The 24667-nt window shown below is 39.2% G+C and overlaps 1 protein-coding gene across 1 annotated transcript in view; it reads right to left on the minus strand.

Annotated features, from left to right (window-relative positions):
* Positions 1–15625: 15625 nt before the first annotated feature.
* The window catches only part of LOC129528286 (uncharacterized), a 31510-nt gene continuing 22468 nt past the window's right edge, over positions 15626–24667 (minus strand). The window contains exon 4 of the mRNA XM_055368193.2: positions 15626–15726. Coding sequence (XP_055224168.1) covers positions 15626–15726 — 101 coding nt within the window. The remainder of the gene's footprint in view (positions 15727–24667) is intronic.

Genomic DNA, 24667 nt, shown 5'->3' on the forward strand with positions numbered 1-24667 from the left:
GGTAAGATGTTAATTACTGTGTCAATTTCAGAACTTGTTATTGGTCTGTTCAGGGATTTGACTTCTTCCTGGTTTAGTCTTGGGAGGGTTTATGGGTTGAGGAATTTATCCATTGCTTCTAGAATTTCTAGTTTATTTGCATAGAGGTGTTTATAGTATTTTCTGATGGTAGTTTGTATTTCTGTGGGATCAGAGGTGATCTCCCCTTTATCATTTTTTATTGTATCTATTTGATTCTTCTCTCTTTTCTTCTTTATTAATCTGGCTAGTGGTCTATCTATTTTGTTAATCGTTTCAAAAAACCAGCTCCTGGATTCATTGATTTTTTTTGAAGGATTTTTCGTGTCTCTGTCTCCTTCAGTTCTGCTCTAATCTTAGTTATTTCTCATCTTCTGCTAGCTTTTGAATGTGTTTGTTCTTGCTTCTCTAGTTTTAATTGTGATGTTAGGGTGTTGATTTTAGATCTTTCCCGCTTTCTTCTGTGGGCATTTAGTGCTATTAATTCCCCTCTAAACACTGCTTTAGCTTTGTCCCAGAGATTCTGGCACATTGTGTCTTGCTTCTTATTGGTTTCAAAGAACTTATTTATTTCCATCTTAATATTGTAATTGACCCAGTAGTCATTCAGGAACAGGTTGTTCAGTTTCCATGTAGTTATATGGTTTTGAGTGAGTTTCTTAATCCCGAGTTCTAATTTGATTGCACTGTGGTTTGAGAGACTGTTTATTATGATTTCTGTTCTTTCTCATTGGCTGAAGAATGTTTTACTTCCAATTATGTGGTTGATTTTATGTGGTGCCGAGAAGAATGTATATTTTGTTTATTTGGAGTGGAGAGTTTTGTAGATGTCTATTAGGTCCACTTGGTCCAGAGCTGAATTGAAATCCTGAATATCCGTGTTAATTTTCTGTCTCATTGATCTGTCTAATATTGATAGTGGGGTGTTAAAGTCTCCCACTATTATTGTGTGGGAGTCTAAGTCTCTTTATAGGTCTCTAAGAACTTGCTTTATGAATCTGGGTGCTCCTGTATTAGGTGCATATATATTTAACATAGTTAGCTCATTTTGTTGTATTGATCCCTTTACCATTATGCAATGCCCTTCTTTGTCTTTTTTGATCTTTGTTGGTTTAAAGTCTGTTTTATCAGAGACTAGAATTGCAACCCCTGCTTTTTTTTTGCTTTCTGTTTGCTTGGTAAATCTTCCTCCATCCCTTTATTTTGAGCCTATGTGTGTCTTTGCATGTGAGATGGGTCTCCTGAATACAGCACACCAGTGGGTCTTGACTCTATCCAATTTGCCAGTCTGTGCCTTTTAATTGGGGCATTTAGCCCATTTACATTTAAGGTTAATATTGTTATATGTGAATTTGAATTTGATCCTGTCATTATGATGCTAGCTGGTTATTTTGCCCATTAGTTAATGCAGTTTCTTCATAGTGTTGATGGTCTTTACATTTTGGTTTGCTTTTGCAGTGGCTGGTACCGGTTTTTCCTTTCCACATTTAGTGCTTCCTTTAGGAGCTCTTGTAAGGCAGGCCTGATGGTGACAAAATCCCTCAGCATTTGTTTGTCTGGAAAAGATTTTATTTCTCCTTCACTTATGAAGCTTAGTTTGGCTGGATATGAAATTCTGGGTTGATAATTCTTTTCTTTAAGAATGTTGAATATTGGCCCCCACTCTATTCTGGCTTGTAGGGTTTCTTCAGAGAGATCTATTGTTAGTCTGATGGGCTTCCCTTTGTGGGTAACCCGACCTTTCTCTCTGGCTGCCTTTAACATTTTTTCCTTCATTTCAGCCTTGGTGAATCTGATGATTATGTGTCTTGGGGTTGCTCTTCTCAAGGAGTATCTTTGTGGTGTTCTCTGTATTTCCTGAATTTGAATGTTGGCCTGTCTTGCTATGTTAGGAAAATTCTCCTTGATAATAACCTGAAGAGTGTTTTCCAACTTGGTTCCATTCTCCCTGTCACTTTCAGGTACACCAATCAAATGTAGGTTTGGTCTTTTCACATAGTCCCATATTTCTTGGAGTCTTTGCTTGTTCCTTTTCTTTGTTTTTTCTCTAATCTTGCGTTCACACTTTAATTCATTAATTTGATCTTCAATCTCTGATATCCTTTCTTCCACTTGATTGATTCAGGTATTGATACTTGTGTATGCTTCATGAAGTTCTTGTGCTGTTTTTCAGCTCCATCGGGTCATTTATGTTCTTCTCTAAACTGGCTATTCTAGTTAGCAATTCCTCTAACCTTTTATGAAGGTTCTTACTTTCCTTGCATTGGGTTAGAACATGCTCTTTTAGCTCGGAGGGATTTGTTATTACCCACCTTCTGAAGCCTACTTCTGTCAATTGGTCAAACTCCTTCTCCATCCAATTTTGTTCCCTTGCTGGTGAGGAGTTGTGATCCTTTGGAGGAGAAGAGGCATTCTGCTTTTTGGAATTTTCAGCCTTTTTGCACTGGTTTTTCCTTATCTTCGTGGATTTATCTATCTTTGGTCTTTGCTGTTGGTGACTTTTGGATGGAGGTTTTGTGTGGTCATCCTTTTTGTTGATGTTGATGCTATTGCTTTCTGTTTGTTGGTTTTCCTTCTAACAGTCAGGCCCCTCTTCTTCAGGTCTGCTGGAGTTTGCTGGGGCTCCACTCTAGACCCTGTTTGCCTGGGTATCACCAGTGGAGCCTGCAGAACAGCAAAGATTGCTGCCTGCTCCTTCCTCTGGAAGATTTGTCCCAGAGGGGCACTCACCAGATGCCAGCCAGAGCTCTCCTGTATGAGGTGTCCATTGACCCCTGCTGGGAGGTGTCTCCCTGTCAGGAGGCATGGGGGTCAGGGACCCACGACAGGAGTCAGTCTGCCCCTTAGCAGAGCTCAAGCACTGTGCTGGGAGATCCGCTACTCTCTTCCTAATTTCTATTGGTTTTGGGGCAATGGGTGGTGTTTGGTTGCATGAGTAAGTTCTTTACTGTTGATTTGTGAGATTTTGGTACACCCATCACACAAGCAGTATACACTGAACTCAGTTTATAGGCTTTTACCCATCACCCTCCCCCACCCTTCCCCCAAATCCGTAAAGTTCATTATATGATTCTTATGCATTTGCATCCTCATAGCTTAGCTCCCACTTACGAGTGAGAATGTATGATGTTTGGTTTTCCATTCCTGAGTTACTTCACTTAGAATAATGGTCTCCAATTCCATCCAGGTTGCTGTGAATGCCATTGTTTCATTCTTTTATGGCTGAATAGTATTCCATGGTATATATATACATATATATATATATGTATATATATACCACAATTTCTTTATCCACTCATTGACTCATGGGCATTTGGGCTATTTATTTATTTTTTTTACTTTTTGACTCTTTTGTAATAACACTTAGCTTAAAACAAAAACACATGGTACAGCTGTGCAAAATATTTCTTTTTATCCTTGTTCTACATATTTTTCTATTAAAAATTTATTTACTTAAATTTTTTTTTTTTTGTTAAAGACTGGGACACAAACACACACGTTGGCCAAGGTCTACTCAGAGTCAGGGTCACCAGTATCACTGTTTTCTACCTCCACATCTTGTCCCACTGGGTCTTCAGCAGCAATAACATGCATGGAGCTGCCTTCTCTAAAATAAAGATTAAAATATAATATAGTAAATATGTAGACCAGTATTATCAAGTATTATGTACTGTACATAATTGTATGTGCTATGCTTTTACACAACTGGCAGTGCAGTAGTTTATTTATACCAGCATCACCACGGTCACATGGGTAAGGTGTTGCACCACGACACTATAATGACTACAGTGTTTTTCAGCTTCGTTATAATCTTATGAGAACGTGTAATGTGGTCAATTTTTGATGGAAACCTCTAAGGGTAAAGAGGCAGAATACAACTGTGTTTCAGGTATGCTTCTTGATAAAGTATCATTTGATATAGAATGGTTTATGACTCATACACCTGATATAAAAATTATAATTTTTATCAGTATAAAATTACCCTATTATTCTTATTCTGTGACTTTTCTCCTTTAAGACTGACATTTCCACTCTGACTCTCTTTTTCTTAGCCTTTTCTTGGGAATATCTCAGCTTTCCTTTAATTTCCAGTGTACCCAAGCTATTTTGCTTTGTGTGTGTGTCTTTGGTGGAGAGAATATAATGGGATTTTATTTTTATTACAACATGAATATTATGCCTTTCATTAGGAAATTCAATCCACTTTCAAGTGTTGAATTTATTTGTGTGTTTGCCACTGTAAGAGTGGTTGTCTCATTGGAGACACTCAACAAATAAATATTAAATGAATGAACAATTTCTGATACTTTGATTTCCCTACTTTCTCTCTCTTCTATTAGTATAAATACATTTTAAATTTGCTCTTGTCTTATGGAGACATCTTGTTTATAATTTTACTAGTAGTTAATTGCAGGTTTTAAAAATATATTTTATTTATGTGTATGTTCCTGAGGTTTATAAGTGCCTAGTCTTTAACCACAATTCTGAAATGTTTGACTGATTTTCAAGCCCACAACAGCCTATGAAGAATAACTAGAGGTCTTTATATCAGAGGCAGAAGGTAAGAATCTGCTGAATACAGCAGCAAAAGCCAGGATAGGTCATCTGTAAGGGTCTTATCTTTTAGCAATACAACTGGAGTTTATAAAACTAGCTTATCAAGAATAATCCATACAGGTTGGGCATGGTGGCTCACACCTGTAATCCCAGCACTTTGGGAGTCTGAAGTGGGTGAATCATTTGAGCCCAGGAGTTCAAGACCAGCCCAGTCAACATGGTGAAACCCCATCTCCACTAAAAATACAAAAATTAGCCAGGTGTGGTGGTGTGTGCCTGTAGTCCCAGCTACTTGGGAGGCTAAGGGAAGAGGATGACCTAAGCCTGGGAGGCGGAGGCTGCATCGAGCTGAGATTGTGCCACTGCACTCCAGCCTGGGCAACAGAGCCAGTCCCTGCCTCAAAAAAACAAAACAAACAAAACAAAAACAAAAAGAATAATCCATATAGTATGTTAGCAATGAAGGAATAATTGCATTGAGAATTTGCTTCCAAAATAAAATTTGAATGAAATATTTGGGAAGTTAAATGTGTCAGATACAATGATCTCAGTCATTCATTATATAGAGTCCCTAATGTCTTTTTATACTATTTAAGTTACCTGTTTAGGTATCATTATTAGCTCCATGTGGACAGAAACTTGTTTTATACTAAGACATAAGTGACCTGATTCAGGCTGTATTATAATACATATTTCTAAACTACATCTTTTGCACCTACAAAAAATAGGGAGAATGTGAATACCTAGCAGAGTACTAATGTGGATTTTGATCAAAATTAAATGAAATAATCCATGTAAAAGCATTTGGCACAGGGCTTGGCATTCATCACCTCCACCACTTACTAGGTATGTAACCTCAAGACAGTTTCTTAACCTCTCAATGCCTCAGATTTATCATCCCTAGTATATGAATTATCATAGTACTTACCTCAGAGATTTAATATAAAGACCTTAGAGCAAAGCATGGTATAACTTAAGTTCCCAGTAAATGTGAGCTACTATTAGTATTTCAATGCAGGAAGGACCACATTTATACTCTGGCAGAAACCATCAGAAAAGAGTGTTCTTTTTGGACACAAATCAAGAAAACAATAGTTATAATGTGGCCCAAAGCAGGGAGATGGGATAGGGGCAGAAGACTGGTGTCCAGTCTGGGCCTACTCCTTGCCTGCGGAAACTTGGGTAGTCTTCAGTTTCTCATTTTGTATCACAGGGAAAAACACCTAACGCAGATTTGATATGCAAAACATAAGAGTTACTGTGTATGAAAATGTTCTATAATGCGTTATATCAATGCTATTTAGTAGGAACTATTTTTGATCATTTTGATCATTTGACTGTTTTTATCATATTAGCACCTCCCATCCCATTAGCTTTCCTAACCCCATCAGCATTCAGAAATGGATTCTGTATCTTTATCAGCATAACCTTGATTTCCTTACTTTGCTATTCCTTGGATATATGTCATTAACCAGTCTGGGTACAATTAGTGCAAGGAGTAGAAATGAGACTATATTCTGTGAATTTCTAACTCTCCATTTTGGCAGAACAACTCTGGACCAGCCACTATAGCTGTCAGGGTGATTTATGATTGTTCTTCACCAAGCTGACAGCCGGTGGAGAAAAAACTTCATGCAAGAAAAATTCCTTATATTTATTCTACCTAGTTTAATACCTGATGAACCACGTTATAAGAACAATTCTTAAAATAGCCTTGAGGAGAGCACCTCCACATTGCCCAGACATACAATTTATTATAGAAATACTGGTGGAGAATGGAGGGGAGATGGTGGTCATGCTGTGAACTTGACTGGCTTACGGACAAGACATTGGTTGGAAACCTGGCAATAAAAAAAGCAGCCCAATGTACTTTAAATGCTAACTGGCACTCTTCTAGTTGCTCTCAATTTTTTTCTTACAGTAAGCCTTCCTCTTAGGTAATACTATTATCACATCAACATGATTGTAAATAAGAATGGAGAATCAATCCAAGAAAGACACAGCATGACTCCCTCCAAAGCCACTTAATTTGGAGATAGAAATGAAGAGGTGTACAGTTCATCCTCAGTAAGGTTGCCTATGCTTTGTGCCTTCCTGAAACTTTTAATCACTGGAGGCTGTCATAATCTTCCACATCCACACAGTCCATAAAGCATTTGTTACATATTGACTTATTTTGTATTGCTCTTTAAGGATATGCTATTTGTTCATCTTTTCTTCTCAACTAGATATGGTCTTTAACCTCTCCTATCTCTTCCTCTCAGCCTATAAATATACAAAAGTCTCTTCAAAGAACAAACTGACCAACCAAACAAAACCATTCCCTTCACTTCCTGTCTGCTGTATTTACTTCCTTATCTGGTTGAGCCCTCCATTTCCTGAAAGAGCAGGTTACAGTCATTGTCTCCGCTTGGCACTCTCTGTTCTCCTGGCTTTGAGGGCACCACTCTCTCTTGCTTCTATTCTACGCTGTCTCCTTTTGTTTTCGACATTTCTGACAATACCTTTTCAGCTTCCTTCTTTGGCTTTTCTCTCATCTCTCTTCCTTTTCCTAGGGCTCACCTATTAACATTCCCTGAGATTCTTAATTTACTCCAATATCTTAAATATGCTAACAGGTCTCGAATGCATATTTATATTTTATTTTTTGAGACAGAATCTTGCTCTGTCACCTAGGCTGAAATGCCGTGGCATGATCATGGCTCACTGCAGCCTTGGTCTCCCAGGCTCAAGCAATCTTCCCGCCTCAGGCTCCCAAGTAGCTGGGAGTACAGGCAGGCACCACCATACCTGGCTGATGTTTTTGAATTTTCAGTAGATACAGGGTCTCACTATGTTTCCCAGGCTGGTCTCGAATTCCTAAGCTCAAGCAGTACTCCCACCTCAGCCTCCTAAAGTGCTGAGAGCAACCGCACCCAACTCAAATACATATTTCTAATGAGACGTGTTACTAAAGCTCAGAATTATGTCTCCAACTGCCTACTGAACACTTCAAATACAACATATCAACAACAGAACTTACTTTCCCCCCAAACACTCTTTTTTATTCAGCTTCTTGATTGGGAGACCTCTGGAAATTATACTTAATTCTTTCTTTTCTTTCATTTGCTTCTGTGGCCCAGTTGATTCTACTTCTATTTCTTGAACACACTGAATTATTTCCATTCCACTTTCCATGTCCTCATTATTGTTCTCATTGCCTTTCCCTTGAATTACCAGAACTCTCCTCATAATGTCTGTAGCCTTCATATTCGCCCACCTTCAATGTAATCCTCACCTAGCCCATTTGTCATTAAGGTGGACTCTGAAAGCAAAATGACACAACAGTTAACAAAGGGGAAAATCCCTTAATTATGTCATTTTGCAGTTAAAAATCCTCAAATGGCACTCCATTGATTTCAAAGCAAAGTGTCAATTATTTGGGCAAAGTCAGGCACTTTTTTGCCTTGACTCTTGTTTGCCCTTCCAGTGGAATCTGCATGATTCCTCCAATGCATTCTTTGATCCACATTTATGCCCTTTATTGTCACCAAACTTTACATGCACATGTAATTTCCTCTTCCTAGAGTGGCTTCCCCTTATTGTTTGGCCTGGAAATCTCCAGGCATATTCTCCCTCAAAACTGCATTTAAGCATTATTCCTTCTAGGAAGACCTCCCAAACCCAGTGTAGTATGAGACAAAACCACAGTACGTGAAATCTTAGGAAACCCTAACTAGATGCCAAAATGATCAGTTTAGCCTAAATTTATTTGCAAACATTAGCTACTAGTAGATAATGAAATAAATCAAGTTATTCTTTATCTATGAAGATATCATTTTTTGAATAAGTCCCCCAAATATGGAGTTAGATGACTCATCAGAGCAGGGTGTGAGTGTTCAGGAAAGCCTGTGCATACTTAGGTCATCTATATGAGTTAGGAATGCAGATGCGTAATAAATTGGTTGGGATTTATTAATACATGCACCTGCATTTCTGCTTAAGAACCTATTGTTTGATCTAACGATGACCTATAGAACAAGCCCGAAACAAACCAAAGATATTTTCAAGGCTCAAGTATATCAGGCATATGGGAAGCATGTAAATGTTCAAAGAGGATGTCCAGTAATGAGGAATCCAACATTTATCCCAATAGCAACATGTTAAATGCTCCCACTCCCTTCTGACCATTGCTGCCCAAGTGTTTCCTTCTGAGGTAATTCCTTGAAAGTGTGTGTACATGACCAGTCTCCATGGCTAACACATGCGCATGCATGGAACCTAGAAGCATTAAGGAACAACTCTGAGGTCATTAGAAGCTAAAAATACTGAACCTTCACACTTGCCCTTGAGCAAGTATTCTTTAGCAGAAAAGCCAAAGGGATTATAATAAAATGAACAAACAACAAGCCCACTCATAAAGCATGTTATGCTTTATGGATAGCGCCCCCCCCATAAAAAAAAACGAAAACAACAAAAAAGCCCAGGATGATTGCCTTTTACTATTGGAAGGGAGGGGGAATTTTGCAAAAAGCTGCTATTTGTATAAACCTGTGGACCCACCACCCTCAATAATATACAATATAGAAAGAACTATTTGTTTCAAGATGGTCTTGTTTTTTATTTGTTTAATAATAGCTTTATTGAGGTAAAATTCCTATACTATAAAATTTACCATTTAAAGTATATAATTAAATGATTTTTAGATATTTACTATGTTGTGCAAGTATTACCACTATGTAATTTTTAAAAATCTTTAGCACCCCCCAAAAGAAACCCTGTTATGCAAATAATCATACAGAGTTATTTGCAAATATGCACATGCTGAATATTTGCATCTCCCCAAATTTCATATTTTGAAGCCCTAATCCACAATGTGATATTATTTGAAGCTAGCACTTTTAGGAGGTAATAAGATTAAATCAGGTCATAAGAGTGGAGTCCTAATCCCATAAGACTGGAAGCCCTATAAGAAGAGAAAGAGAGTCAGATCTTTCTCTCTCTTTCCATGCACACGCACCACTGAGGAAAGGCTATGTGAGCATGCAATGAGAAGGCGGCCATCTGCAAGCTAGGAAGAGAGCCCTCACCAGGAATCAAATCAGTTGGCAACTTGATTTTGGACTTCCTAGCCTTCAGCACTGTGAGAAATAAATTTTCGTTTTTTAAGTCATTCAGTTTTTGGTATTTTGTTACAGCAGCTTGAATTACCAATATAAACCCATACCCATTAGCAATCACTCCCCATGCTCCCCTTCCTCAGTTCCTAAAAGCCACCACTCTACCTTCTATGGATTTGCCCATCTGGGCACTTCGTATAAATGGAATCATCTAATATGTGGCCTTTTGTGACAGGCTTCTTTCACTTAGCATATTTCCAAGTTCCATTCATGATGTAGCATTTATTGGTACTTCACTACTTTTTATTGCTAAATAATATTACATTGTAAGGGTACAACACATTTTGTTTATACATTCATCAATTCATGAACATTTGGGTTGTTTTCACTCTGGGACTATTATGAATAATGCCGCCGTGAACATTCATGTGCAGGTTTTTGTGTGAACATATGTCATCGGTTCTATTGTTTATGTACCTAGAACTGGAATTGCTACGCCATGTAACTCTATGTTTTAACATTTCCAGGTACTGCAAGCTTACTTTCCAACGTGGCTGCATCGTTTCACATTCCCACCAGCAGTATGAGGTTTCCAATTTCTCTGCATCCTCATCAACACTTGTTATTATCTGTCTTTTTGATTTTAGACGTTCTAGAAGGTGTGGAGTGGTATCTCATTGTGGTATTGATTTGCATTTCCTTAATGACTAATGCTTTTGAACATTTTTTCATGTGCTTATTGGCCATTTGTATATCTTCTCTGGAGAAATGTTTATTCAAATCCTTTGTCCATTTTTTAATTGGATTGTCTTTTTATTGTTGCATGGTATGAGTTCTCTATATATTCTGGACACAAGTCTCTTATTAGTTATACCATTTGCAAATATTTTCTCCCATTCTGTGCGTTGTCTTTTAACCTAACGTGTCCATTGAAACACAAAAGTTTTTAATTTTCACAAAGTTCAATTTATCTACTTTTTTCTTTTGTCACTTATTTGTATCATATCTGAGAAACCATTACCTAATCCAAGGTCAGGAAGGATTACTCCTATGTTCTCTTTTAAGAGTTTTATTGTTTTTACTCCTATATTTAAGTTGAATATCCATTTTGGGTTAGTTAATTTTTGTATATAGTATGATATAGGATCGAGAGGATCTTGTTAATCACTTTTTCCTGATATACATCAGCTTCAAATGTGAAGCTATAAATCTGTAGGTTTCCTGAAAGCCCTCATTATATAAAGCAACTTCTGTGACAAATTTGACTTGATTAATCAATTAATTAGAGACACAGTCTTGCTCTGTCCCCCAGACTGGAATGCAGTGGTGCCATCTTGGATCACAGCAACCTTCAACTCTCAGGTTCAAGCAATGCCAGTGCCTCAGCTTCCCAAGTAGCTAGGATTACAGGTGTGCGCCAGCATGCCTGGCTAATTTTTGTATTTTTAGTAGAGGCAGGTTTTTGCCATGTTAGCCAGACTGGTCTCTAACTCCTGGCCTCAAGTCTTCCCCTGCCTTGGCCAACCAAAGTGCTGGGATTACTGGTGTGAACCACTGTGCCTAGTCATGATAATTTATTGAGTGGAGTTCTGTTCAAGATGATGGAGGGCTAAGAGCAGCAAAAGCCAGGCTCGGTGGCTCATGCCTGTAATCCTAGCACTTTGGGAGGCCTAGATGGGTAGGTAGATCACCTGAGGTCAGGAGTTCGAGACCAGCCTAGCCAACATGGCGAAACCCTGTCTCTACTAAAAACACAAAAATTAGCCGGGCATAGTGGTGGATGCTAATAATCCCAGCTACTCTGGAGGCTGAGACAGGAGAATTGCTTGAACCTGGGGGCGGAGGCTGCAGTGAGCTGAGATTGCACCACTTCGCTTCAGCCTGAGTGACAGAGTGAAATTCCATCTTAAAAGAAAAAAAAAAAAGGAAAGAAAGCAGCAAAGAGAATTTTTTGGCAAGATTATGAGCCAATTTTGAGAGCTTTTATTACATTTCAAATGTAATTTTAAATTCTCAAAGTTGGACAGATAGCAGGGAAAGAATGGTCACAGACTTTTCCCTAATATTTTAAGTTGCTTCAAACCAGTTATTAAATCTTATATGTATTTTTTAAAGACTTATTCCGCAGGGGTTTGACTAATTTACACAGACTTCTTCCAAAACTGTATCTAAACCACATTGTTGATATCTAAGAAACTCTATGAGCTTCTTCAAAAGCCCTCTTAAAAATACAACAAAATCATGTTAGCAACTCCGGATTCCAAGTTGAAATCCTCCCGCTTTAGTATAAGAACCATCAGTTTTGAATGAGTCTGGATACGAAAACCTATTTTCCCATTTTGAGGAGAAAATCCCTTTTTAGAGACTCTTTCTTGAATGGATATTTGTTATAACATATTTGGGCTTAGGGCTAAAACCTTTGGTTTGTAAGCTGAGGTTTTCATTTGCACTTACCATCAACAGCGTATAAGTTGAAAAGAATCTCAGGTCGGGTTGCTATCCTGAGCTACTGCAAAGAAGAAACCACTGAGAATAAGAGCATTTCAGTTATTGTACATCACATTTGCTATTTGCTGCCATTATTCTTCTATTACAGGAGGATAATCAACTGATATGATATTGTAGATCTCAGTGCCTAGTGCGTTGCAGGTCCTCAATATATGTTGATTCTTCTTTTCTTTACATATTTTTGAGGTACAGAAAGAAGTTCTTAAAATGGTTTTTAACTGTAATCATTTTGGAAAATTAGCTATGAAGATGGAAATTTGTGAACAAAGGAGAACTTGCAAATGCCATTTTACTGAGCATGTTACTGAATGGTTATATAAGGAGTAAATATTCTCTCAGCATTAATAAGTAAATATGAACCAATAAGAACACAGGTGAGGACTCTTTTCCTAACCAGAATAGATGGCTAAGGTTTATAGGGCAATAAATTAGACTATTTGTATCCAAAGCAATATTGTTGTCACCACCAATTGTAATAAGCATTTTTATAATTTATGCCTTTAATGTGTTTATTATGAAAAAGCTTCTAAGTATATTGCACAAGTGGTAATCTGCTCCAGAACTGGAAATTTGGGAGACTTGGTTTTTGGACTCAGCCTATTCACTATTATTTGGTTGATAGGTTTATTATTATTATTATTATTTTTTAAAGGCCTGAGACAGTAGAGACTTTCTAATAAAATATGCTGCAGTGATGAAAATTATGCCATGTCTTTTGTCTTAATATCTGTAAGAACACTGAAAATTGGCCTGACAATGAATTATAGGATAATTTGTAAAAATGCATAGTGGTTTTACTATAAATATAGTTTACTTCAAAACCACAGAGATTGCTCACAATCATTGCTCTATGTAACTAGGCAGAGCAATTTTGCAGCAAATAGATGACTAGAGTCATGAAAAATATTTTTTGGACTTGTTAAGTGAGAGCAAAGAACAAGCAGGGGGGATTTAAGTGAGTTAAGAAATGGTTTTCCAGTTCTTACGTTAATTTATTCAGGATATGAAAGTGAAAAAGCATTCAAAACCTTTGCATCTAAATCTTAATCTGGTGAAATTTCTTCTTTCAATTACAGTTCAAAGGCAGTTATTAACTACTCATTGTGTGAGGGACACAGGAAAAAGAGTATACAATCTTTAATGGGAAGAAGCTTCCATTTTACTTTGGAGGCAAAAATATTTAGAAACACTTTAAGTACAAGTCTCCTAAGGATAAAAATGAATACAATATTTCCTAACATGAAGTTGTCAGGAAACAACTGATTCCAAGTATTACCTACCCGTCCCAGGTGTCATGTGAGGTCACACTTCCTTTGATGCCCAGATCACATAAGACTGAACTTCCACTATACCTCACCAAAGGATGCACAGGACTCCTCCTCCACATGTTTCTAAGGATCCCCGGGGAGTGCTTTCGGGATTCTGTTTTTTGCTGGATTTTGCTGTTTTTAAATTAATTCATTTGTTTATTTTGATCGGGTGCATTTCCCTTTAGCACAATCCACTGGAACAGCATAATATATGACATCAATACGTAACCCTAAATCTAGGTTATTCAGGATTCCAAAACACTGCAGAAGGACTTTAGCAGAACAGCAAGGGTTGCTTCCAGGCATCCCAGCAAGGACAGTGCCTCCACCATAATATAAATTGGTAAATATATGCTTCCATGTCACAACTACAGCCTTCCAGTAACTATCAGACAGGGAGTGTTTAGAAAAGAACAAATATACATCTCCCAAGAAAAAAACTAATATTTAGAAAACATCTTTCCAGAAAGGAATGATCCATAGAGATGTAATTCTACCCACCAAAGCAAACAAAACAAAACAAAAACAAAAAACCTATCTTTTACACAATATGTGTAAAGAGTAAGACCTTTCAGTTTTACTTTTGATGGACAAAAATGCCTATCAAATGATTTCCCACAAACCAAATAGCAGTTACCCCAAAGGTTAATTCAGATCTCTCCTTCTGGAGAAACTGAAACGAGCCTTAAAATGTGAATCTTCCTTTTTGATCTTGCAGTAATCAAGGTTTAAAAAGTAGTAGGGTTCAGATTCATCCAGAATATGCCATTCCCCAAGAAAACAAAGGGGTAGACACTCTAGAGGAAGATGGAAAGGACTGTATCAGATGAGCAGGGTTAATCCCTTCCCAAGCCATTAACAATCTCTGTTGGTCTGTGAATATCGCTCCACCGACCCCCAATTTCCCCACCTGTACTTTAATAATAATAAATCTTATTTTACAGGGTTTTATAAAAATTAAATGAGAAGAATGCATGTGAAAAATGCCTAACATGGTGTTTGGCACTGTATCAGTCTGTTTTCACGCTGTTGATAAAGGCATACCCAAGACTGAGCAATTTACAAAAGAAGAAAGTTTAACTGGACTCACAGTTCCACGTGGCTGGGGAGGCCTCACAATCATGGCAGAAGGCGATGGAGGAGCAAGTCACATCTCAAGTGGATGGCAGCAGGCAGAGAGAGCTCATGCAGAGAAACTCCTGTTTTCAAAAACCATCAGATCTTGTGAGACCCATTTACTATCAGAAGAACAGCACAGGAAAGACCAGCCCCCATGATTCAATCATCTCCCACCGGGTCCCTCCCACAAAACCTGGGAATTATGGGCGCTACAAGATGAGATTTGGGTGGGGACATAGAGCCAAACCATATCAGGCACATAGCTGATACACTCCTTCTTTAAGAGGGTAGAATATGGTATATGTTGCATTATTCAGTACTAAAAGAGCTCAGAATGACATTGTTTAACCCGTGGTATTTGCCACCTCAAATCCAAGGAGCCATATTCCAGAGTTACAAGAGAAAGAGAAAACATTTCAAGTTGATGCATGCGTTTCTAGGTAGAATCACATGATGACTTCCTTCCCGTTATTATAGCCCTGGCTCCCTGTTAGTCAGGGAAGATGAACCTAGAGGAAGTAGAAGGAAGAAGAGTGACATGCAGGAAGCTTCCCTAGAAACATTCTCATTAGCCTTCCTTGGGTCTGTGCCTCGATACACCAGCCCATCATCATCATGATCATCAACACCATTATCATCATCATTGTGCTCTGTAGCAGCCACAGACCTGGCAGTTCTCAATGGCCATTTACAGAATGCCCACATGTGCTGGGCTCTGTGAGAGACTATACAGACACCGGACAATCAAGTGAAGAGTCATTCTGCTTGCAAATGGACAGTGAAGAGAGTGCTTCCCATCCCTTCATATTTGCCTTTGATGACTAAGAATGAGGCACATTGTTGCCTGTGGAGTTAGGAAAACAACTTTCCAATGACCCACTTTCCCATATCTCTTAGTTATTGCAGCTCATACAATCTCAGGGCTGGAAAAGATCCTAGAAATGATCAGACTCACTTTGCAAAAGGACATGAAAGTCCAGAGAAGCTGTGACTCACCTGAAGTCAGGGAACTCATCAATGAGAACAGGAACAGGAGCCTGGGTTACCTACTTTCAAGCTCAGCAGACTTTCCAGCATACCACCATGCCTCTCTTCTTGAATAATTTCCCAAAGTTCTAAGAAACATGAGTAGAATATACCTGATACTAAAACAATATGAGTATTTCTGGTAGAAGTAGTAAATTGCCTGTTTCTATATTAGAACAATGATTTTATAAAGATTATTATTCCTAAGAAGACAAAGAGAATATTTCTGAAATGTTGACAGTTGGTATACTTTTCTGGAATTCCAATTTGCTTTCCTGGTTAAATTTTGGAGTCTCAAATTTTATTATTAAATTATCATATCTTTAACTATTAAATGGTATCTAATTTCATGATTGAAGACAGTAAAGGTGCTAGGTATAAAAAGACAGCATAATCTTTCTAACAGTGCCGTGGAAGGGCCCTTTTGAAGCCAAAGTCTTCAAATGTAATTCAGCCAGAATATACTATGGTATTATGTGTGCCTTTTCTTGATTTTTTTTCCCATTAAAGAATGTTGAATTTGAATGTTTTGTTTTAGACACTCCCAATTTTGGTGTGGGAGCATAGGACTTGAACAGACTGGCTCTAATTCTTTATAAGAAAAAGTAATGTATAACCTAGTAGAGAGCATAGGCTTTAGAGTCCAAAGATTTGAGTTCAAATTCCAAATTATTCAGTCTCTCTAAACTTTAGTGTGCCGTATGATAAATGGTGATGAGAATTCTTTCTGTGGATACTATCTGGGATTAGTACATGTAAAGTGTCTGGGACACATGGGCTGTCATTAAATGGCAGCGAATTTTAAAGCTGCTAAAGGAACATTTTATGTAGACCAAATGCTTCTGATATATTGTCTCACTTCACCTCACAGTTCCACTGCAAGGAAACTCAGGCTGAGAGAATTTGGGCCATTGGCCCAGAGCATCCCTCGGGAGCAGGTCATAAAGTGGCAGGGACTAAATTAAGATGGGCCTGACTCTCAAATCTTGGGTATTTGTACTATTTTTGGAAACACTGAAATGGCTAAGGGGATGGGAAGAGGAGGTATGGTAGTGAATGTCTGTAGGCCTTTAGCTTTGCAAAGACACAATCCCCTACCTCCCCCATTCTTTTGTAATTCCAAGATAGAATACTTTGGAAATCTTTGTTCATCCAATGTGCATCCGCTTTTCCATATGACTCTGTATTTCTGAGCAGACTGTAAGTAACTCATTCCAAGCTCAAACCACACACCCTGAGAACAGCACTAAGAAGAATTCAATTGATTGTTGGGGACAGGGGTAGTCTTCCTGCTAACAGCCCCTCTCCCCTACCTTCCTGCCTGCTTGCTGGCTGTTAGCATGTTTGTCTTTTGCACAAGGCATCCAAGTTGACAGGTTGGTGAGGTAATCAATAGGAGAGAGAGCAGATGATTATCACGGGCACAGAAGGCAAAGGTTATCACTACATGTTTTAACTTCTGTTAAAATTTTATGGGACCTGTAGGGGGAATGGTGAGTACAAAATAATTTGCTGGAAAATCCAGAACTAATTAATCTATTACCATATTCCATTATAATACATTTAAACAAGGCACCTACTTCCGTTTCTAAAAGTCACGCATCCAATTCTAACAAGCTGTTTTCCCCTTTGCAATGTGAAAAAATTTTCTTTCTACTATGCTGAAAATTAAATTGGCCATGTGTACAAAAAAACAGACAATAAAGGCCTATGGCACTAAAATCTCATTAAGATTTTTTTTGGTGACAGTGCACAAAATATTATAAAATAATGTGAAATCCAAGTATTCTTAAATAATCTAAAACTGAATGAGATGGAATAGACTCTTTCAGTACCAGAATTATATTTCCTTCAGAAATCCTCTGTTATGGTTAAATTTAGGACCAGGTTTGCTGCACATGGTGATCTAGGTTATATAGTATAGTTTGTGGAGCGTTCATTCAGTCATAAGAAATACAAAGCTATGTCAGCTTTCAGATAATACTAGTAACATTCAGAATATTGTCTCAAACAGTTAAATATCACTACAGAGTCTTCCAAAAAGACTTTTTTCCCTTGATTTATGCGACTCAAATGTTAAGAGCCCTAATGAGCCTTAGCCACATTTATTTGGCTACTTAAAATACTCAGCTTGGTGAATGATTTGGGAGTGTTAACAAGATAAGAAACCAGAATTTTGTTTCACATTAACATTCAAAGGTTTGCCTTAAGGTCATCAATCTGATTTATTAAATTTCTTCATGAGAAAACCCAAGGCAATTCCACCTGCCATGCAGAATTGGTCTTACTCTTAGGCAGAGTCAATTTTTGCTGTGAAATGATTTTTAAGTTAAGATGTTAGTTTTGCTAACATGGCAGGTGCTCCTCAGGCCTGTGGGCTTATGGGTTTATAGCTAAGATATCATCTTGATGAGCATCAGTTGTTTTGGGGACACGTTGAGGCTTAAGTTTGGAATGCAGAGAAGAAGAAAGGTTTCTTTGGAGACTAAAGTAGAGATCTGTTCTGCTCATCCAGAATCAATCCTTGGCCCTCTGGTAACAGCTCCGCTGTCCCCCTTTTGGGCATTTCACTCCCCCATTGCAAATACTCCTGGTGAAACTGTAAATTGAGATGTTCTGCCCTCATCAAGCCGGGAATGGGCAAATAACATTAGCCAACATATAAGCCTCTTTCTGGAATTTGAACATTAAGCCGCATGACAATAATTTTTTTAAATTATTGCTATTGATTCATCCAAGTGGTGGCATACTGAAAAGACTGTCCCTTAGTTCCTGCCACTTAGATCTCTAGAGCTATTCATCATTCCAAGGTCTATTTTCTCCATATTTTATTTTATTTTATTTTATTTTAGGGACTACCCCATACCTTATCCATCAATTAAATTTCTCTCATTTAGAAGTAGTCACAGTTATTTTCTGTCGCTAACAACAAAGAATTGTAACCAGCACAGATATTCCTAAGGAGATGTACACAGTATGGGTCATTGAGAGCCTGGGAAGAAGCTCTACCCAGACAAGGGCAAGAGGTGCACAGTGAGGTGGCTGAAGACAGCAATATACAGCCTTCAACCCTGCACAGGCTGGTCTACCTTTGATGAAGGTAAAGCCACTCTAATAACATAGACTTCTGCTTTTTCACAATGTCCAGTGCCTTCTATAAACTTATCTTTTCTCATTTTTTTTTAGAAAAGCCATAGACCATTTTTAAAGTCTACAGTGGAAATATTTCCTTTCTCAGAGACCTTGAAAGCCCAAATAAAATGAGTTTGAGTGTTCTGAATCTTCCCAACTATGAGGGTCTAGAGGCAGGAAAAAGAGAAAAGACTTCATCTTCCCCATAACCTTAATCTTCCCTATTCCTAGGTAAATTTGTATCTATGGTAAATCTCAGGAGCTCTCTTAGATGTCCTGTCACCAGGAAAGTGATCCAGCTAAAACCTTGGGATAATGTGTGTATTAGTCCTTCTCACGCTGCTATTAAAAAATACCCAAGACTGGGTAATTTATAAAGGAAAGAGGTTTAATTGATTCACAGTTCCACAGGGCTAGGGAGGCCTCAAGAAACTTACAATCATGGCAGAAGGGGAAGCAAACACATGGGGCAGCAGGAGAGAAAAGTGCTGAACAAAAGGAGGAAAAGTCCCTCATAAAACCATCTGATCTCATCAGAACTCACTATCATGAGAACAGCCACATGGGGTAACTGTCCCCATGATTCAATTACCTCCCACCAGGCCCCTCCCATGACACATGAGGATTATGGGAACTAAAATTCAAGATGAGATTTGGGTGGGGACACAGCCCAATCATATTCCACCCTGGCCCCTCCCAAATCTCATGTCGTCATATTTGAAAACACAATCATACCTTCCTAACAGTCCCTCAAAGTCTTAACTCATTCCAGCATTAACCCAAAAGTCCAAGTCCAAAGTCTCATCTAAGACAAGGCAAATTCCTTCTGCCTCTAAGCCTGTAAAATTGAAAGTAAGTTAGTTACTTCCTAGATACAATGGGGATACAGGCATTAGGTAAATACACCCATTCCAAAGGGGAGACCTTGGTCAAAACAAAGGGGCTACAGGCACCATCCAAGTCCAAAATCCAGTGGGGCAGTCATTAAACCTTAAAGTTACAGAATGATCTCTTTGACTCCATGTCTCACATCCATGGTACCCTGATGCAAGAGGTGGGGTCCCATGGCCTTGGGAAGCTCTGGTCCTTTGCCTTTGCAGAGTACAGCCCCACTCCCAGCTTCTTTTATGGGCTGGTGTTGAGTGCCTGTGGCTTTTCTAGGCTCATGGTGCAAGCTGTCAGTGGATCTACCATTCTGGAGCCTGGAGGGTGGTGGCTCTATTCTCACAGCTCCACTTGGCAGTACCCCAGTGGGAACTCTCTGTAGGGGCTCCAACCCCACATTTCTCTTCTGCACTGCCCTACCAGAGGTTCTCCATGAAGCCTCTGCCCCTGTGGCAAACTTCTGCCTGGACATCCAGGCATTTCCATACATCCTCTGAAAGCTAGGCAGAAGTTTGCAAACCTCAATTCCTGCAGGACCAACACCACATGGAAGCTGCCAAGGCTTGGGACTTGCAACCTCTGAAGCAATGGCTCAAGCTGTATGTTGGCCCATTTTAGCCATCGCTGGATCTGAAGCAGCAGGGACAAGGGGCACCATGTCCTGAGGCTGCACAGAGCAGAGGGGCCCTAGGCCCAGTACACAAAAGCATTTTTTCCTCCTAGGTCTCCAGGCCTGTGGTGGAAGGGGCTGCTATGAAGGTGTCTGACATGCCCTGGAGACATTTTCCCCATTGTCTTGGTGATTAACATTTAGCCCCTTATTACTGGCACAAACTTCTGCAGCTGGCTTGAATTTTTCTCTGGAAAATGGGCTTTTCTTTGCTATCACACGTCAGGCTGTAAATTTTCTGAACTTTTATTCTCTGCTTCCTCTTTAACACTTTGCCACTTAGAAATTTCTTCTTCCAGATACCCTAAATCATCTCCCTCAAGTTCAAAGCTCCACAGATCTCTAGGGCAGGGGCAAAATGCCACCAGTCCCTTTGTACAGCAAGAGTGACCTGTACTCCACTTCCCAACAAGTGTCTCATATTATTATTATTGTCCATTTTAGTCCAAGCTATTCAACAAGTCTCTAGGAAGTTCCAAACTTTCCCTCATCTTCCTGTCTTCTGAGCCCTCCAAGTCTCCAGGAATTCCAAACTTTCCCACATTTTTCTGTCTTCTTCTGAGCCCTCTAAACTGTTCCAACCTCTGCCTGTTACCCAGTTCCAAAGTCGCTTCCACATTTTTGTGGAATATATCTTAAGAGCAGGGCCCCACTCTCTATGGTACCAATTTACTGTATTAGCCTGTTCTCACACTGCTAATAAAGACATACCTGAGAGTGGGCAATTTACAAAGGAAAGAGATTTAATAGACTCACAGTTCCATAGGGCTGTGAAGGCATCAGGAAACTTACAATCATGGCAGAAGGGGAAGCAAACATGTCTTTTTCACATGGAGGTAGGAGAGAAAAGTGCTGAGCAAAAGTGGGGAAGGCCCCTTATAAAACCATCAGATCTTTTGAGAATGAATTCACTATCAGGAGAACAGCAGCATGGGGGTGCCCCCATGTTTCAATTACCTCCCACCAGGTTCCTCCTACGACACGTAAGGATTATGGGAACTACAATTCAAGATGAGATTTGGGTGGAGACACAACCAAACTATACCAGTGTGGCTCAGTGTTTCCCAGACATTAGACTTCACATGCCAGTAAAGCTTAAAAAAAATTAGACTGACTTGCAATTGCTATTTTTTTGTTATACCATATAAGAATATTAAACTAGAAGAAATCACCAAATACCATCACCACTGATACTTAAAGATAAATTTAAAAATAAAAAGCAAGCAGTATGTACATTTACACACACACACACACACACATACACGCACGCACACACCACACAAAATCAACTAAATGAGCTCCAGGAAAATCCTAATTTATATTGTCCTTATTTCCCTAAGCTCACTGTAGAAAAACAAGCCCTGGTTCAAGAAATGGCCAATAGTTGCGTGCCTCTGAGCAGCACCCTGGAGGCAGAAGTCTCTCACTTTGAGATTAACCAGATGATACACAAAGGTTTAGCTTTCTTCTTTTCAGACACTCCTTTTCTGGAGACTGACGACAACTACCATCACTGATCCAAGGGCTGAGAAAGATTTTGTTTATGTAAACACGTTATCATGCTGGACTGATTAGGGACTGAAGTGGCTTGGTGTTCTTAACAGAAACTTCCACACCCAAAGGCAAAACCATGAGCATATTACACAATGCCCTGGGGTCAAGGCTGGAGAGTCCCTGGGAAACTCTCTTGGCCCCCTTTTCCAGCTCCTTCTGGCCTCTGGTCTCTAGTTTCTCCTTCATACCTGACCTTCACCCCTCTGCTCAGTGTGTTTAAATAGGTGCTTGGTTTTATCCCTAGATAGAGCCCCAAGCCATGGTTCTATCTGCTGTAGATCTTTAGCCAACTCAGCAATACCCTTAACCCTATCCTAAGTTCCAGGAACCTCTGCCCATTTCTGTTATACCCAGGCCTACATTTTCAGAAGGGATTTTGGACAATCAACTTGATCCCTTCTGGCCATGACAGATTGTGAGCTCAATTTGATTGTCTTAGTCCATTTGGGTTGCTATAACAAAATACCATAGACTGAGTAATTTATAAAGAACAAAAATTTATTGCTAACAGTTCTGGAGCCTGGGAAGTCCAAGGCACTGGCAGATTCAGTATCTGGTAAGAGCTTTGCAGATGGTGACTTGTTGTTGTGGTCTCACATGGGGGAAGGGAAAGGCAGCTCCTGGAATCTCTTTTATAAGGGATTAGTGCTTTCCCCTCATAACCTAGTCACCTCCCAAAGCCTTACATCTTGATGACTTCACCTTGGTGTTTAAGATTTCAACATATGAATTTAGGGGGAACACACACATTCAGACATAGCAATGACCATACTATCACCATGCTCTATTCGTGTATTCTAGTGTAAGTCAGCAAATCCTTCATATTAGGTCTCTGAATCCTTTCCTTATGGGAGTCAGGAGGGAAAAAGACTGCTAAGCAAGTACTGGAAGCATGCATAGGTGGTCACACAGGTAGGAGAAAAGGTATACACCACTAGCTTTAAATTCAAGAGTAATGGCAGATGAACGCTAGTTGCAAACTTCTGTAGGTCAATTCAAGGAAGCATGTACAAATGGAAGAGAAGAGTCAAGAGGAGCAGAAACTAAAGACCAACCCTTTTATCATTACTTGTTCAAAATACTGGGTTGCCAGTGCCTATGTTAAAGTAGTCAGAATTAAAAAGTCCACATTATCTTAAACATGAGTTATGATTTATATTAGCCATCTTAAATTATTCTGCAGTAATAAATTATCCCCTAATCTTTGTGGCTGACAACACTAACAGTTTAGTTCTTCTCCTGTTACATCGTCATTACAGGTTGGCTGCTGCTCTGCTTTACATGTCTTCATTCCAGGACCAGACTGATACAGCAGCCCCTATCTGGTATATTATTGGTCTCATGGCAGAAGGAACATGGAAGAATCACACAGCGGCTTTTAAAGCTCATGCTGGGAATTGGCATGTGACACTTCCACTCACATTTCATTGGCCAACCACATCACATGGCCAAGCCTAATGTCAATGAGGTAGGGTCAAAGCATGTTTTGAATAATACAATAGACCCCATGAGTACTCTGTTTTATCTTTCTCATTAAATATCTCCTAACAAGTACAAGTGCCAACAGTCTGTACAAATCCTATTACTCTGAAATTATCAGTAGCACGATATCCAGACCACAGTCTTCATAACTCCTTAAGTCTCCAAATCTCTTCCAAGTATACTGCCAATCCTTCAGTACTCCTCTGTTCTTCAGGGGAGCCTGCTTACAAAATGGCAGACATGCTCACATGTCTGTCAGTGTTTAGAGTTGATAATGCAAGCACAGCATTTCACCACAGCCCTGGTGGCTGAGTTGCAAAATTATTTATGGCTTTCTCATTTATGGCATGCTGCTCAGTTTCCCATGAGTTGCTAGGAAAAATTCCTGATAGCTACTATGAGCCATTGAAACCTATGAGACTTCATTTATTATGGCATAATATACACATTACCTCACTTGTGTTAGACCATATGGAGAGCTCTCTGTTGAATTTGGCATAGTTACTGGGGTGAAACGGGAACGGATTCTGTTCCTAGTCCTCTTCAATTATGCTGTATGTTGGATCAGGCAGCCAACTTCAACAGATCATCTGGGCATAGCAATCAGTCCTCAGGACAACATCACTGGCTTCACCTATGCCAATGAAGAATAATAAATGTGACATTGAAGAGTGTCTGAGTGGCAGAGAATAGCAAGATCCCAAGAGTGGATCAATAGGGTGCCCTGCTGAAAGTGAGTTTGTGTGTGGGAGTTGAAGGAGAAGCAGGGCATCCCTTTGTCACTCATTCTGGAACAGGATTTGGAAGGAGAGGCAAGAAGCGCAAGAGAACCTGAAAAGCATAGCTAGTTCTAAGCCCAAATGAGCAACTAGCCACAACACTTTAAATGGAGAAAGGTCCACCCATGGGTAAAGCCGCAGTACACAATCTGCCATGCCAATTTTCCTCTTGCTTAAATAAAGGAACAAATGAACACTTGGTCTCTGTAGGCATTGAGGGAGGGAATGTTAATCCCCATAATGTAGATTTAAGGAGAAAAGTGGCCAATATGTGGGTATTTTCACGTATTTTTGGTAAATCTGGGGCTGGTTTATACGATCCAAAGTAGGCTTTGTTTGTTTTGTTGTACACATGATTGGAATTCCTTTGGGAGGCCTTTTCTACTTGGATGGTACGGGGAACACTAACCGTTTTAGTAATTGATCAGACATTTTACTAATTATTACAATGATTTATCTAATGTAAAAGCAACCACATAAAAACTGGTCTGGAAATTAATATGATAACCTGAGAAAACAATCGTAATA

Source organism: Gorilla gorilla, chromosome 17, assembly GCF_029281585.2.
Source record: "Gorilla gorilla gorilla isolate KB3781 chromosome 17, NHGRI_mGorGor1-v2.1_pri, whole genome shotgun sequence".
Lineage (NCBI taxonomy): Eukaryota > Metazoa > Chordata > Mammalia > Primates > Hominidae > Gorilla > Gorilla gorilla.